The following is a 16,747-nucleotide window of genomic DNA, read 5'->3' as shown; positions in this document are numbered from 1 at the left end:
TCATCTAAACCTCCTTATTTTCCTCACTACTGCTACTCCCATACATAATTCCAATGGTATCTGGTGCTTTCAGTTTATAAGCCTTTTGACTAAGAATTTCTCTTTCACCTTTCCCCACTCTGGACTTAGGATTTTAATGTCTCTCTAACTCAGTTATTCCTCATCCATTCGCTTTCCAGCTTCCAAAATTTTCTCCCTTGTCACACCCCCTACTCTCTCCATTGCTATGGGATTATCTCCTAACTGCATTAGGTTTTTTACACTACCCTCAACACTTCATTACAAAAATTTTTAAAACAGAGAAAGTTGAAAGTATTGTGCAGTGAACATCCATATATCCACAACCTGGACTCTAGGATTGTTAACATTTTGCCTTATTTGCTTTATCAGATATTCATCCATCCATCAATGCTTGCATTCATTTATCCACCCATCAGTCCATCATATATTTTATGCATTTCAAAGCAAGTTGCAAACATCAGTACATTTCACTCCTAAATAGTTCAGCATGTACATCATTAATTAGAATTTAGTATAGTTTTATTTTTTACAGATAAAATTTACATGTAGCAAAATGCACAAATCTTTAGTGTACCCTTCAAGGAGTTTTTTGTTTTGCTTTTTTGAGACAGGGTCTCACTGTGTCACCCAGGCTAGAGTGCGGTGGTGCGCTTTCAGCTCACTGCAACCTCTGTCTCCTGGGTTCAAGTGATCCTTCTGCTTCAGCCTCCTAAGTAGCTGGGATTACAGGCGTGCACCACCATGCTTGGCTAGTTTTTGTTTTTAGCAGAGACAAGGTTTCACTATGTTGACCAGGATGGTCCCGAACTCCTGGGTTCAAGCGATCCACCTGCCTCCACCTCCCAAAGTGCTGGGATTACAGGTGTGAGCCACCGCACCAGGCCAATGTTCAAAGAGATTTTATGAATAAATACATTCAAGTAACCCAAACACCTATCAAAATACAGAGCATTTCCTTCAACCCAAAAAGTACCCTCATACTCTTTCCCAGTCAAATCCACTGCCAACTCATCCTGCAGAGGCAATCACTGTTTAGATTCTTTTTCTCACCAATGATTAGTTTTTCCTATCCTAGAACTTTCTGTTAATGGAACCATACAGGATATCCTGTTGAGTGTAAAGTTTCTCTCACTAAGCATAATGTTGTGGAGATTCATTCATGTTATGCATACGTTAGTGGTTGGTTCCTTCTTATTGCAGAGCAGTATTTCGTTATATAACACAAATTGTTTCTTCATTCTCTTGTTAATGAATATCTTTTTCCCCAACTTTGGAGTACCATGAATGGAGTTGCTATGAAATTCTTTTACAAGTCTTTTTTGGACAAATATTTTTCTCTCTCATGGAGAAATAATAAAGAGTGAAATTGCTGGCTCATAAGATAAATGCATGTTTATTTTAAAAGAAATGCCAGTTTTTTTCCAAAGTGGTTGTATCATTTTACACTCCCATTAACAAAAAGTATGAGTCCCTGTTGCTCTATATCCTCACCAACATTTGGTATCGACAATCTTTTCAATTAGAGCCATCTGATAGGTGTTTAATAACATCCACTATGGTTTTCATTTGCATTTCCCTGACAACAAGTGAGGTTATGCATTTTTCATGTGATTAATACTCATCTCTCTATCTGACTCTGTAGAATGTCTGTTGAAATTGTTTTACTCTGAGCAAGTAACTTCCCATCTTTCCAGGACTTCACTTTCCTCATAGGTAAACGAAAGTCATGAACTTTCATATCTAGTGCCTTCCAACTCTTACATTCCTAAATTCCAGGTAGTGGTGTAACTCTTATTAAACACCAAAGGTAATTACTGGGGCTCAGAACACAATACCTCCAATTATGGTGCCTTGGTATGCTGAATATTTTTCACCTGCAGAAGACAAGAGGGCCTCAGAAGGAAGGTTACTCTGACTTCCTGTCTTCTACCCTTCCTTCTCCCCAAAGCAAGACATAAAATCTAGAAAGGTCGCCTCTCTGACCGACTATCTCTGAAAGTAGGTCATGGGGCCCTCATGTGATCTATCACCTGAAAGAAAGAAACGCTACTGAACAAAGAGGCTTGCTGGGTTTCCCACTCTGTTTATTACATTAGATCATATCCTTTTGTCCAGTCATATTTCTCTACAACTATCCACTTCTTTCATCAGACTTAGCAAAAAAATAGTTTTCCCTGGTTCTTTACATCTTCATTTCTGGAGGCTCCCACGTCATCTAAAACTTTATTAAATGAATGTGTTATGCTTTTCTCTTGTTAACCTGTGTTTTGTTATAAGGTTGTCAGTTGTAAATCTTGCGTGGGTGAGTAAAAGATACTACTTTTTCTTCTCTACAGAATCAAAAATGTTTCTGACCAATGTCAATAACCCCAGACAGCTGAACAAAACTAAGGATCTTAACAGTTACAATAATTATGCCTTAACATTTCTTTAGCCCCACGAAGTTAACAAAGCACTTTCTTTTTTTTTTTAATCAAGGACAATTTTTTTCACATTTTATTTTTTATTTCAATAGTTTAGGGGAACAGACGGCGTTCGGTTGCAGGGAAAAGTTCATTAGTAGTGATTTCTGAGATTCTGGTGCACTCATCACCCAAGCAGTGTACGCTGCAACCAATGTGTAGTCTTTTATCCCTCACCCTCATCCTGTCCTTTCCCCAGAGTCCCCAAAGTCCATTATATCATTCTTTTTTTTTTTTTTTTTTTTTGAAGCGGAGTCTCACTCTGTCGCCCGGACTGGAGTGCAGTGGCCGGATCTCAGCTCACTGCAAGCTCCGCCTCCGGGTTTACGCCATTCTCCTGCCTCAGCCTCCCGAGTAGCTGGGACTACAGGCGCCCGCCACCTCGCCCGGCTAGTTTTGTATTTTAGTAGAGACGGGGTTTCACTGTGTTAGCAGGATGGTCTCGATCTCTGACCTCGTGATCCGCCCGTCTCGGCCTCCCAAAGGCTGGGATTACAGGCTGAGCCACCGCGCCCGGCCCATTATATCATTCTTATGCCTTTGCATCCCTCAGTGTAAAATTTAGTTCTGGGAATTTAGTTCTGGGATACATGTGCAGAATGTGCAGGTTTGTTACATAGGTATACATGTGCCATGGTGGTTTACTGCACCCATCAACCCATCATCTACATTAAGTATTTCCCCTAATGCTATACCTCGCCCAGGCCCCCACCTCCTGCCAGGCCCCGGTGTGTGATGTTTCCCTCCCTGTGTCCATGTGTTCTCCTTGTTCAACTCCCACTTATGAGTGAGAACATGCAGTGTTTGGTTTTCTGTTCCTGCTTCAGTTTGTGGAGAATGATGGTTTCCAGCTTCATCCATGTCCCTGCAAAGGACACGAACTCATCCTTTTTTATGGCTGTGCAGAATTCCATGGTGTATATGTGCCACATTTTCTTTATCCAATCTATCATTGATGGCCATTTGGGTTGGTTCCAAGTCTTTGCTACTGTGAACAGTGCCACAATAAACATATGTGTGCATGTGTCTTTATAGAAGAATTATTTATAACCCTTTGGGTATATACCCAGTAATGCGATTCCTGGGTCAAATGGTATTTCGATTTCTAGATCCTTCAGGAATCGCCACACTGTCTTCCACAATGGTTGAACTAATTTACACTCCCACCAACAGTGTCAAAGCATTCCTATTTCTCCACATCCTCTCCAGCAGCTGATGTTTCCGGACATTTTAATGATCACTATTCTAACTGGCATGAGATGGTAACTCACTGTGGTTTTGATTTGCATTTCTCTAACGACCAGTGATGATGAGCATTTTTTCATATGTTTGTTGGTTGCATAAATGTCTTCTTTTGAGAAGTGTCTGTTCATATCCTTTGCCCACTTTTTGAGGGATTGCTTTTTTCTTGTAAATTTGTTTAAGTTCTTTGTAGATTCTGGATATTAGTCCTTTGTCAGATGGATAGATTGCAAAAGTTTTCTCCCATTCTGTAGGTCCCCTGTTCACTCTGATGATACTTTCTTTTGCTGTGTAGAAGCTCTTTAATTAGATCCCATTTGTCTATTTTGGCTTTTGTTCCCATTGCTTTTGGTGTTTTAGTCATGAAGTCTTTGCCCATGCCTATGTCCTGAATGCTTTTGCCTAGGTTTTCTGCTATGGTTTTTATGGTTTTAGGTCTTACGTTTAAGTCTTTAATCTATCTTGAGTTAATTTTTGTATAAGGTGTAAGGAAGGGATCCAGTTTCAGCTTTCTACATATGGCTACTCAGTTTTCCCAACACCATTTATTAAATAGGGAATCCTTTCCCCATTGCTTGCTTTTGTCAGGTTTGTGAAAGATCAGATGGTTGTAGATGTGTGGTGTTATTTCTGAGGCCTCTGTTCTGTTTCATTGGTCTATATCTCCGTTTTGGTACCAGTACCATGCTGTTTTGGTTACTGTATCCTTGTAGTATAGTTTGAAGTCAAGTAGCGTGATGTCTCCAGCTTTGTTCTTTTTGCTTAGGATTGTCTTGGCTATGTGGGCTCTTTTTGGCTCCATATGAAATTTAAGTAGTTTTTTCCAATCCTGTGAAGGAAGCCAATGGTAGCTTGATGGGGCCAGCATTGAATCTTTAGATTACTTTGGGCAGTATGGCCATTTTCACGATGTTGATTCTTCCTATCCATGAGCATAGAATGTTTTTCCATTTGTTTGTGTCCTCTCTTATTTCCTTGAGCAGTGGTTTGTAGTTCTCCTTGAAGAGGTCCTTCACATCCCTTGTAAGTTGGATTTCTAGGTATTTTATTTGCTTTGTAGAAATTGTGAATGGGAGTTCACTCATGATTTGGCTCTCTGTTTGTCTGTTATTGGTGTATAGGTATACTTGTGATTTCTGCACATTGATTTTGTATCCTGAGACTTTGCTGAAGTTGCTTATCAGCTTTAGGAGATTTTGGGCTGAGACGATGGGGTTTTCTAAATATACAATCACGTCATCTGCAAACAGAGACAATTTGACTTCCTCTTTTCTTATTTGAACACCCTTTATTTCTTTCTCTTGCCTGATTCCCCTGGCCAGAACTTCCAATACTATGTTGAGTAAGAGTGGTGAGAGAGGGCATCCTTGTCTTGTCCTGGTTTTCAAAGGGAATGCTTCCAGTTTTAGTTCTTTAAGGAATCTCCATACTGTTGTACTAGTGATTGTACTAGTTTACATTTCCACCAGCAGTGTAAAAGTGTTCCCTTTTTACCACACCCATGCAACATCTGTTATTTTTTTACTTTTAAATTATGGTCATTCTTGCAAGAGTAACGTGGTATCTCATTGCGGTTTTGATTCGTATGTCCCTGATAGTGATATTGAACACTTTTTCATATGTTTTTTGGCCATTTGTATATCTTCTTTTGAGAATTGTCTCGACACGTCCTTTGCCCACTTTTTGATGAGATTATATGTTTTTCTCTTGCTGATTTGAGTTCCTTGTAGATTCTGGATATTACTCCTTTGTCAAACGCATAGTTTGTGAATATTTTCTCCCAGTCTGTGGGTTGTCAGTTTACTCTGCTGACTATTCTTTTGCTGTGAAAAAGCTTTTCAGTTTAATTAGTTTTTCAGTTTAATTTCAGTTTAAAGATCTATTTATCTTTGTTTTTGATGCATTTGCTTTTGGGATCTTGGTCGTGAACTCTTTGCCAAAGCCAATGTCTAGAATAGTTTTTTCAATGTTATCTTCTAGAATTTTTATGGTTTCAGGACTTAGATTTAAGTCTTTGATCTTGAATTGATTTTTTTTTATTATACTTTATGTTCTAGGGTACATGTGCACAACATGCAGGTTTGTTACAATGTATACATGTGCCATGTTGGTGTGCTGTACATTAGGTATATCTCCTAATGCTATCCCTCCCCTCTACCCCACCCCACAACAGGACCCGGTGTGTGATGTTCCCCTCCCTGTGTCCAAGTGATCTCATTGTTCAATTCCCACCTATGAGTGAGAACATGCGGTGTTTGGTTTTCTGTTCTTGTGATAGTTTGCTGAGAATGACGGTTTCTAGCATCCATGTCCCTACAAAGGACATGAAGTCATCCTTTTTTATGGCTGCATAGTGTTCCATGGTGTATATGTGCCACATTTTCTTAATCCAGTCTGTCATTGATGGACATTAGAGTTGGTTCCAAGTCTTTGCTATTGTGAATAGTGCTGCAATAAACATACGTGTGCATGTGTCTTTATAGCAGCATGATTTATAATCCTTTGGGTATATATCCAGTAATGGGATGGCTGGGTCAAATGGTATTTCTAGTTCTAGATCCTTGAGGAATCGCCACACTGTCTTCCACAATGGTTGAACTAGTTTACAGTCCCACCAACAGTGTAAAAGTGTTCCTATTTCTCCACATCCTCTCCAGCACCTGTTGTTTCCTGACTTTTTAATGATTGCCATTCTGACTGGTGTGAGATGGTATCTCATTGTGGTTTTGATTTGCATTTCTCTGATGGCAATTTTTATGGTTTCAGGACTTAGATTTAAGTCTTTGATCTTGAATTGATTTTTATATAAGGTGAGAGATAAGGATCCAGCTTCACTCTTCTACATGTGGCTTGCCAACTATCCCAGCACTACTGGCTGAATAGGGTGTCCTTTCCCCACTCAATGTTTTTATTTGCTTTGTCAAAGATCAGTTGGCTGTAAGTATTTGTCTTTATTTCTGGGTACTCTACCCTGTTCCATTGGTCTATATGCCTACTTTTATACCAGTACCATGCTGTTTCAGTAACTATAGCCTTGTAGTACAGTTTAAAAGTCAAGCAATGTGATGCCTCCAGATTTGTTCTTTTTGCTTATGTGGGCTCTTTTTGTTCCATAACAAAGCACTTTCATTTTCTCATTTCATCCTTAAAACAACCTACGTTCAAGTATCTGTCAGTAAGTGGCAGAAGCAGGACCTAAATCTAAATCAGAATTCACAGTGTTCTCTTAATTAAAACGTGCTGTGTACAAGAATGTTCATAGCAACATTATTCTTAATAATCAAAAATTGGACACTACTCAAATGGCCATCAATAATAAATGGATAAATATAAGTGGGGAGTGTTACATAATATAATACTATACATCAACACAAAGCTCTCATACAATATGCATGAATTTCAAAAACATAATGTTGGAAGAAAGAAACCAGAAACAAAATAATATATACTTTATTATTCCATTTATATGAAGTACAAAAAACTGGCAAAATTAATCTACACTATTAAAAACCAGTATAGTAGTTATCCATGTAGAAGGGCTTTTGATCATTTTCTGTTCCATGATCTGAGTGCTTGTTATAAGTGATATAGCTATCTAGGCACATTTATTTTTATATATTACATGTAAATAGAAAGTCTTTATTTAAGTCCAAGGGCTATGTAACAGACAGCTTTTGAAGATTAAATCCAGTGCCTTTTTTCTTTTCCAGGCACCACACTCTAGCCCAGTGGTTTCTAAACCTGGCAAAATCAATGAGAGAGGCAGTGCTTCTTGAACATATAGATTCTCAAGCTAGAGATTTGGACTCAGATTATATGTGATGAGGAGCCTGGAATACATGTTTAAGACAAACAAACAAAAATCCCTTTGTGATTCTGTTGATTATTCATGGAAGAAGTGCTTCTAAAAAGTGACTAATAGAATTTTGAACTCCTTTTTCCATATATGCACAGCATAAAAATATTAATGTAAAGTAGATAAATGTTCACAAAATTGCCAGAAGACTTTTTATATGTACCCAGCTAAGTCTGTACATCAAAAGTCAGTCAATGAATCAAAACCTTACCTCTGACCCTATATGGGATGTACACACAACAGTGAGGAATAATATACAACAATCAGGTTACAACCCTAAACATGGGAAGAAATAGAAACAGTCTTACCACAGAGCTTTTCTTGGATCCTATGTGCCTCGGCTAATCTTTCTTCAGCAGCCCGTCTTCCAAGACCAGCTTCCTTTCTAGCAACAGCTAGGTCATACTCCAGACTTTGTCGCAATGCTTCTCCCTTTTCAACCTCGGACCGTAGCTTGGCAATCTGGCTCTCATAGCTTGCCAGCTAAAAACAGATGCCTGATATCAACATGTGTCCAAAGATTATGAGAGCACACACTCAAACATTTAAGTTTCTTAGAGAAACTTGTTTCCATAATATATACAAGGCAAAAATTCATAAATTTATATGTTCTGAATCACTGGAAAGGAAGCACTATCTTACAAAATGACACTCATTATGTTTTTTACTTTAGGGAATCCACTAGAGAAAAAAAAAAAAGTCTTATAAGAACTTTTTATAAAATTAAAGATAAATTACATGTTTTAATCAGAAATAGTCACACCTTGGCCAGGCATGGTGGCTCACTCCTGTAATCCCAGCATTTTGGGAGGCCAAGGCAAGAGGATCACTTAAGTCCAGAAGTTCAAGACCAGCCAGGGCCACATGGGGAGACTCTGTCTCTATAATAATAATAATACAAAAATTAATTAGGCACGGTGGTATGTGCCTGTAGTCCCAGCTACTTAGGAGGCTGAGATGGAAGGATTGCTTGAGCTTGGGAGGCAGAGGCACTCCATCCTGAAGGACAGAGCAAGACTGTCTCAAAAAGAAAAGAAAAGAAAATATCCATACCTTAAAAAAAAAAAATGCATGATACATACCAAGCACTTAAAAATTCATTATTTCCTTTCCTCCTTCTATTCCCTAAATGAAACCAATAAATAAATTGCATCAAAGTAGTTTAATATTGTACGTATTATTTCTCTTGATTATGATATCACTGATCATAAAGTAATAAAAGTGTCAAATTTGCAGGGATTTAAATGAACGAGTATCGAATTTGTGATCCTTCTGAAGTAGCATGACAGAAAGTCAGAGACAACTGGCTTCTCAATAGGCTTGATCAATGAGAGGCACATGTGGAGTGACTGACGGCAGGAGAAGTAAAAATGCCAAGATACTTCTGCCTTTCTAGATCTACCTCGAGTAGTTATCCCTCTCTTGTCTGTGGCTGCAAATCCTGATGGACAATCCCTCCCTCCATGGCCCTTGCTTTGTCCAGTTCTAGCTCTAATCAACCTTGGAATAGAAGCAGTTCTTAATGTTGTTGGGTTGTCTTAATCTCCTCTAGTTGTCTTTTCCACTTTTCTCGTACCTGTGTAACCAATACCCACTACTAATGTCCCTTTGTTGTAAGACTTAGAAAGGTTTCTGTTTCCCTAACTGAATACCCAGTAATATTGCTCTTGGTATCAGAAATTGTCTCAAGATGGGTTTATAACATTGAGTGTCTAACATATTTAAGTGTGAACACAGTGAAAGCCTCTTTGCAGGTAGAAATGGGATTCTAGTGATCTACAGCATACAGTGGGATCACAGTTCTTTAAATTATGGTGTGCAGTTGTTTAGGATGAAGTGCCAGTTGAAAACAAGCCTTTGGAAAATGAAGTAATGAATGCACTTAACTATGATGCCAGTATTGATTTACTATAAGATCTGAGGGGTAGAAAGGCTAAATCTCACTATACTAGAGAATTTACAAAAACAAAATGATAATCTCAGAGCTTTAGAATCTCAGTTCAAGACAGTCAGAAAACCAGAGCTTTTATGGTGACTTTAAAATAATTGCTTATTTAGTATGGCCCCAGGGCAGATAAGGTTATGAACAAACCTGAAAATCTAATTATGGGAAATGCAAAATTACAAGTTCAATGAAGAGTTTCACCAAGTTTCTACTGTTAAGATGGTATCAGCTGGATATTAAGCAGGAAGAACATAGGATGAGGACTTTCAGAATTGAACAAACCTAAAAACTATGAACTCTCAAATCCCCCAAACATTCCTTACCAAAAAAAAGGAGCCTCTCCTCTCTGACTGAGGTAACCAGTTTTTCCTTGCTGAAAGATTTAGTAACGACCACATCTGAAGCAGCTGCCTTGCAGGAGCATTTGCAAGATCCACCTACATTGCTCTGTTCACCACAGATTGACTGAGATCTCAGTATGCTACAGAAGGAAAAATGCAGTCTGCTCCAGGAGGAAATAGCTTATATAGCAGAAGAACTGAAAGCTCTTGCTAATCTAGTTTTCACAGGAACTTGGAGAACATGTACAAGATCGATTTCGTAAGTTAACTCTAACGGTTCTGCTTGGATGGTTGACTGAAAATTGAATTCAACATCGGCCTACAATCATTTCATAAGGTCAAAATACCACTACTTTCCTGGCATAATACAGACTTAAAAACATGGGAGTGGTTTTGTGCAAACCAAGCCTCCCCTTTCCTGGACTACATCCTATTGGAGGGCACAAAGTACATTACTTAAAATTAAAATGCTGGCCAGGTGCGGTAGATGGCTCCTGCAATCCCAGCACTTTGAGAGGCTGATAAGAGAGGGTTGCTTGAAGATAGGAGTTTGAGACCAACCTGAGCAACAGAGCAAGACCCCATGTCTACAAATAATAATAATACTAAATTAGCCAGCCGTGATGGCAAACACCTATAGTCCTAGTTACTTGGGAGGCTGCAGCATAAAATCACCTGAGCCCAGGAGTTCCAGGCTGTAGGGAGCTATGATCACATCACTGCATGCAATCCTGGCAACAAAGCAAGACCCTGTCTCTAAAAGAAAAGATTTAAAACAACAAATATACATACATGTATACACACACACACACACACACACACACACACACACACTAACTGAAATATGATACACGATATGCAGCTATAATTTTTTTTTTTTTGAGACAGAGTCTTGCTCTGTCACCCAAGCTGGAGTGCAGTGACATGATCTCGGCTCACTGCAACCTCTGCCTCCCAGGGTCAAGTGATTCTCCCACCTCAGCCACCCAAGTAGCTGGGAGCATAGGCGTGCACCACCACGCCCAGCTAATTTTTGTATTTTTAGTAGAGACAGGATTTCTCCATGTTGGCCAGGCTGGTCTCGAACTCCTGACTTCAAGTGATTCGCCCACCTCAGCCTCCTCAAGCACTGGGATTACAGGCGTGAGCCATGGCACCCATCCTGTAGTTGTAATTTCTAAAATGTGGTATGCATCTGTGATTTCTATTGATGATACTCAAAAGTATTGCTAACACTACTATGACTTGTTAAAAGGCAGACTGGCTGGGTCAAGCCCTTCAGAACTGAAGGAAATGCTTAATATCAGTTAGAGGTTAATAAAAATAAAATTATAAGCTTTCCCCATCTAAGTTTACAGATTCCCTGATTTCTCTTTTTGAGGACTCCAGCTTAAGAATCCCTGCTCTTAAAGAGTACTGGCTGGGTCAGACAGTATCTTCAGGCCATAAAGCCTACTGATTAGTCCTAAGTTTCCAGTATTTTTTGGCTAAAATAAGTTATGTCAGCTGGGTACAGTGGCTCACATCTGTTGTCCCAGCACTTTGGGAGGCCAAGGCAGGTGGATCACTTGAGCCCAGAAGTTCAAGACCAGCCTGGACAACATGGCAAAACCACACCTCTATAAAAATACAAAAAACTAGTCAAGCATGGTAGCATGTGTGTGCCTGTAGTCCCAGCTCCTCAGGAGGTTGAGGTAGGAGATGACTTGAGTCCAGGAAGTTGATGCTGCAGTAAGCCAAGATGACACCACTGCACTCCAACCTGGGTGACACAGCGAGACCCTGCTTCAAAAAAAAACACACAGACACACACACACACAAAGAAGTTATATCACTCTTTACCCTCTCCCTTTCCCATTTAGCTGGATTTTCTTGCTCTGTCATCACTATCTCGGCCAATGAGATATCTGAATAGGCTCACAGACTTCTTGTCCTATTTTCCACAACTTTATTGTTACGCTCAAATGATTCTAAAAACCACTGCAACAATGAAAACTTTATAGTATTTTCTTATCCTAATCATCTACATCAATGCAACTTCGTCTCATCTGGATCCTACGAGTCTATAAGCAATTCTTCTCCCCATACCCTCTGTCTACTAATAAATCCTCTAAACAGTAATCTATTATTCAAATACCTATCAAAGAAAACTGTAGCTCAGAAAAATGAAGTAACTTGCCTAAAATCCCCCAACAATAAAACTCCTAGAGAAGTCTTTTTTTTTTTTTTTTTTGAGACGGAGTCTCGCTCTGTCACCCAGGCTGGAGTGCAGTGGCGCTATCTCGGCTCACTGCAAGCTCCGCCTCCCGGTTTCACGCCATTCTCCTGCCTCAGCCTCCCGAGTAGCTGGGACTACAGGCGCCCGCCATGGCGCCCGGCTTTTTTTTTTGTATTTTTAGTAGAGACGGGGTTTCACCGTGGTCTCGATCTCCTGACCTTGTGATCCGCCCGCCTCGGCCTCCCAAAGTGCTGGGATTACAGGCGTGAGCCACCGCGCCCAGCGGAGAAGTCTTTAAATATATTTTGTGCCAATCACCATGCATGATTTGTGTTCACATTAGGAATACATGATAAGGTATATATGGCCTTAGTTTTTAGATCACTGAATTCCTCTCTGCCTTGCTTCCTGATGGATATACTTGAAGACTGCATGGCTAAAAAATTTACGTAATACAAGTATGATCATCTACAGAAATAATTGAAGGCCAGGCACAGTGGCTCACTGGCTCATACCTGTAATCCCAGCACTTTGGAAGGTCGAGGCAGGTGGATCACTTGAGGTCAGGAGTTTGAGGCCAGCCTGGCCAATATGGTAAAACCCCGTCTCCACTAAAAATACAAAAATTTGTCTGGGGGCAGTGGCTCACACCTATAACCCCAGTACTTTGGGAGGCCAAGACAGGTGGATCACAAGGTCGGGAGTTTGAGACCAGCCTGCTCAAGATGGTAAAACCCCATCTTTACTAAAAATACAAAAATTAGCCAGGCGCAGTGGCAGGCATCTGTAATCCCAGCTACTTGGGAGGCTGAGGCAGAAGAATAGCTTGAATCTGGGAGGCAGAGGTTGCAGTGAGCCAAGATAGCACCATTGTACTCCAGCCTGGACAACAGACTGAGTGAGACTCTGTTTTAAAAAAAAAAAAAGAAAAGAAATAATGGAAAATAATAATAATTACTAATATAAATCTGGAGTTGAACCAATTATAATTTCCTGTTTTAAGAAAACTGTCTTCCTTCCCTAAGATAATTTCCTACCTCTTTAATGTGAACATATACTTCAAAACATTTTGATCAAATAAAAGAAAACAGTGTGTTCTGCTGAGAAATCTAATGACAACTATAAACATATTATGAAAGAACATATTTATTTTTATTTTATTTTTTGTAGATACAGGGTCTCACTCTGTTGCTCAGGCTGGTTTCAAACTCCTGGGCGCAAGCAATCCTCTTGCCTTGGCCTCCCAAAGTGCTGGGATTACAGGCATGAGCCACCACACCTGGCTGTGAGAGAATTTATTTAATAAAGGAATGATTATCATCACACTAATACTCTCAAGTAACATGTACATTTGGTTTTAAAAAATAAGTTTTAGCGTTTATGAATAATTAGCATACATTTAACACATATCACTTTATATGGATTATCACAATGTAAATAGAAGCAATTACTTCAACGATTACTTTAAAATTACCTCAGTTGGGCCGGGCACAGTGGCTTACGCCTGTAATCCCGGCACTTTGGGAGGCCAAGGTGGGCAGATCACCTGAGGTTACGAGTTCAAGACCAGCCTGGCCAACACAGTAAAACCCCATCTCTACTAAAAATACAAAAATTAGCTGGGTGTGGTAGCACGTGCCTGTAATCCCAGCTACTGGGGAGGCTGAGACAAGTGATTTTCCAATCACTTGAACCTGGAGGCAGAGGTTGCAGTGAGCCAAGATCGTTCCAGTGCACTTCAGCCTGGGTGACAGAGTGAGAGTTCGTCTCAAAAAAAAGACAAATTATAATAATAATATTACCTCAATAGCTACTAAAAACTACAAAGAGAATGATTACGTATTCATCTCTTGTTTTTTCAATCAGCAATACCACCGCTCCTTAGATACACTGAAAAAAATCATCTTTTCATACTCTCCTCTGTTGCCCAGGCTGGAGTACAGTGGCACAATCTCAGCTCACAGAAACCTCCAGCTCCAGGGTTCAAGTGATTCTCCTGCCTCAGCCTCCCAAGTAGCTGAGATTACAGGTGTGCGCCACCACGCCCAGCTAATTTTTGTATTTTTAGTAGAAATGGGGTTTTACCATGTTGGCCAGGCTGATCTTAAACTCCTGACTTCAAGTGATCCACCCACCTTGGCCTCCCAAAATGCTGGGATTATAAGCATGAGCTACCGCACCTGGCCCTTTTTATACATGTATTCAGTACACAACCACTGACTGATGGCCTACTATGTGCCAGTAAACATGAGCAATATGGAGACAAAGTGGGATCACTGTTTTCAGCTCTCAGGGGGTTTACAAACTAAAGAAGAGCAGATAAGCATGATATAAATGTTTTAGTTCTAAAATATCTGTAACAGCAACATGTTGTGGAAGAACAAAGTAGTAGCTGGTTTAACTCAGAGAGACATGACAAGGTTTCCCAACATGAGAACTACATAACTTAGCAAAAAGGGAAGAAAAACATACTGCTTACACTTAACTGTCAATAAATTACAGCTACTATTACAGTACACGAGTACTTTCCAAATTTTATTTCACTTAATTATCACAACAACCCTTTGGGACCAGCAGTTCACAATGAGAAACCAATGGTGTACAGGATAAACAAGTAGCCCAAGATGATGCATCTTAAATGGAAAGGCCAGGAATGAATTGAGCTCTGTGTAATTTGATATTCTTCCCACTACACCAGGTGGCCCAAACTGAATTTTAAGAATAAGATTTAGCAGAGAAAAAAGGAGAAAGAACACAGCAGAGAGAAGAGGCATAAAGATATGACTCATGAGTTATCTTAGAAAGGAAGAAAAACTATCTTGGAATATACACATACACATATGAAATATATATATACACATACATACTAATAAAAGAAATAATGACTTACAACATAAAGTAAGATAATTTATGAATTAAACTATGATTAAAAGTTCCATACTCAAATTTACTTGAGATTGTTCCATAATTGAGACCTTAAAGGAACCTACATTATGATTTCAAAAATGTCTGATTTACAAATCCTTTAATCATCAAACATGTTCATAAATTAATATTTTTAATCAATTGAACCCATTAATTAAAATAAATCTAAGATAACATAGAAATAAACATAATTCATTAAAGTTCTACTTTAACACTTATGCAATTACACTACATTTTAAAATCATGTTTTATTTACTACAATTTCCTTTTTAAACACAAGAACGGTATAGTGATAAAGGTTAAACATGGAGTTTTTCATATGAAATAAATCTAAAAAATCAAACTCAACTTTTAACATTATTTCAGAGGAAAATAAATCATACCTCTGCATTGTGTTTGGTTGTTATTTCTAATTTTTCTTTTTTAGCCCGATGGAGTTTCTTCCTGAGATCAGCAGTAATATCCAACTCTGTTTCAGTTTTAAGTATTTGTTTTACATCTGATGAGGCATTCTTCAACCTACAAAATAAGATTATAGTAAAATGAATATGCTTCTCATAAAGCACATTTCAGAGCATTTCTGATATTTCTGACAACTTATTTTCCAAAAAACAGAGAGAACATGACATAGTTCTTGACTTAGAGTTCACAATCTAGTAAAAGATGTCCATTGCGAAAGCTATGTAGAAATACAAAGTAGTATATATAGATAGATAGACATCTAGCAACAAACCACTGTCTAATGGGAAATTACCACATTATTCAAGATTGCTACTTAAACTGTCTGATCATACCACAGGCTGGATCATTGTGGAAGAGACTGGGTTCACCCACTTTTTTTCTTTGTAAATAATACATTTTGTTTACTGCAAATGTAATACATAATACAAAAAGAAAAATGTCAGACTAAAGCACACTACTCTCTCCCAAAAATAAAAATGAAACATTAAAATAACCGCAAACAGAATTCAGAGGTATAAACTCACAAGAGAAAGAACACAAAAGATGAGGTAATAGTAATAAAATACTGGAAGCTGAAATGCATAAGGACAAGTGGTAATTGATAACCCCCAAAAGCTCAGTAATTGACAACACCTTTGAAAATCGGGGTAAAAGTAGAGCAGAAAACAGGAGAATTAGTTGAAAGTCTGCCAACAAAATAATTACATCCTCAGATCCCCTATCCCCTACACCACACAACTGGGTACCTATCTCTTTCCCAGTCTGTCAGAAAAACACTAGGGGTTTATTCCCTGGAGAGGATAAAACAGAAGGTCTCTGGATCAGAAGACATTAGATACAAATGATGTAAGTTTTTCATACTATATACAATAAGTTGAGTTAAAAGTTATATAATGAAAGAGCGCTCTTGAGTTTTAATACTACTTGTCTTGCCAGAATGATGGCAGTCAAGCAGTGATTGGAAGTGTCTTCCCTACAGAACCTAAGCAACCAGGTGAAAAATACCTAAAGATACTGATGCCAGTCGTTCTCTAGCAAAACAGCTTAACCATATAACCCTACAGAGCATGACACAAACACAAAGCCTCACATACTCAGCTTCCAGTCATCTTTTTAGGTGAGGCCTCTACTTTTCAATGTAAGCAGACAGCCAACAATCACCAAGAGTTTAGGAAGCACCTAATATGATAAATAGAGACCAAAAATATGGTGCATGGAAAGAAGCATGCCTCGAAAGACTATGCAGAAAGATGACAACTTAGAAGAGGAAAAAAA

At 38.9% G+C, this 16,747-nt stretch overlaps 1 protein-coding gene across 4 annotated transcripts in view; it reads right to left on the bottom strand.

Moving 5' to 3' along the window:
• The window catches only part of CCDC171 (coiled-coil domain containing 171), a 413,214-nt gene that overhangs the window by 378,736 nt on the left and 17,731 nt on the right, over nt 1-16,747 (bottom strand). For all 4 annotated transcript variants that reach the window (XR_004443489.1, XM_033237405.1, XM_033237406.1 and 1 more), the window contains exons 3-4: nt 15,394-15,529; nt 7,890-8,064 (exon numbers count right to left, since the gene is read on the bottom strand). Coding sequence is in view for 3 of the 4 variants with exons in the window: in XM_033237405.1 (XP_033093296.1) it covers nt 7,890-8,064; nt 15,394-15,529 (311 nt within the window). In the remaining variant the exon portion in view is untranslated. The remainder of the gene's footprint in view (nt 1-7,889; nt 8,065-15,393; nt 15,530-16,747) is intronic.

Source organism: Trachypithecus francoisi, unplaced genomic scaffold (genome assembly GCF_009764315.1).
Source record: "Trachypithecus francoisi isolate TF-2019V2 unplaced genomic scaffold, Tfra_2.0 Lachesis_group16, whole genome shotgun sequence".
Classification (NCBI taxonomy): Eukaryota; Metazoa; Chordata; class Mammalia; order Primates; family Cercopithecidae; genus Trachypithecus; species Trachypithecus francoisi.
This window is presented reverse-complemented; position numbering and strand designations above follow the sequence as displayed.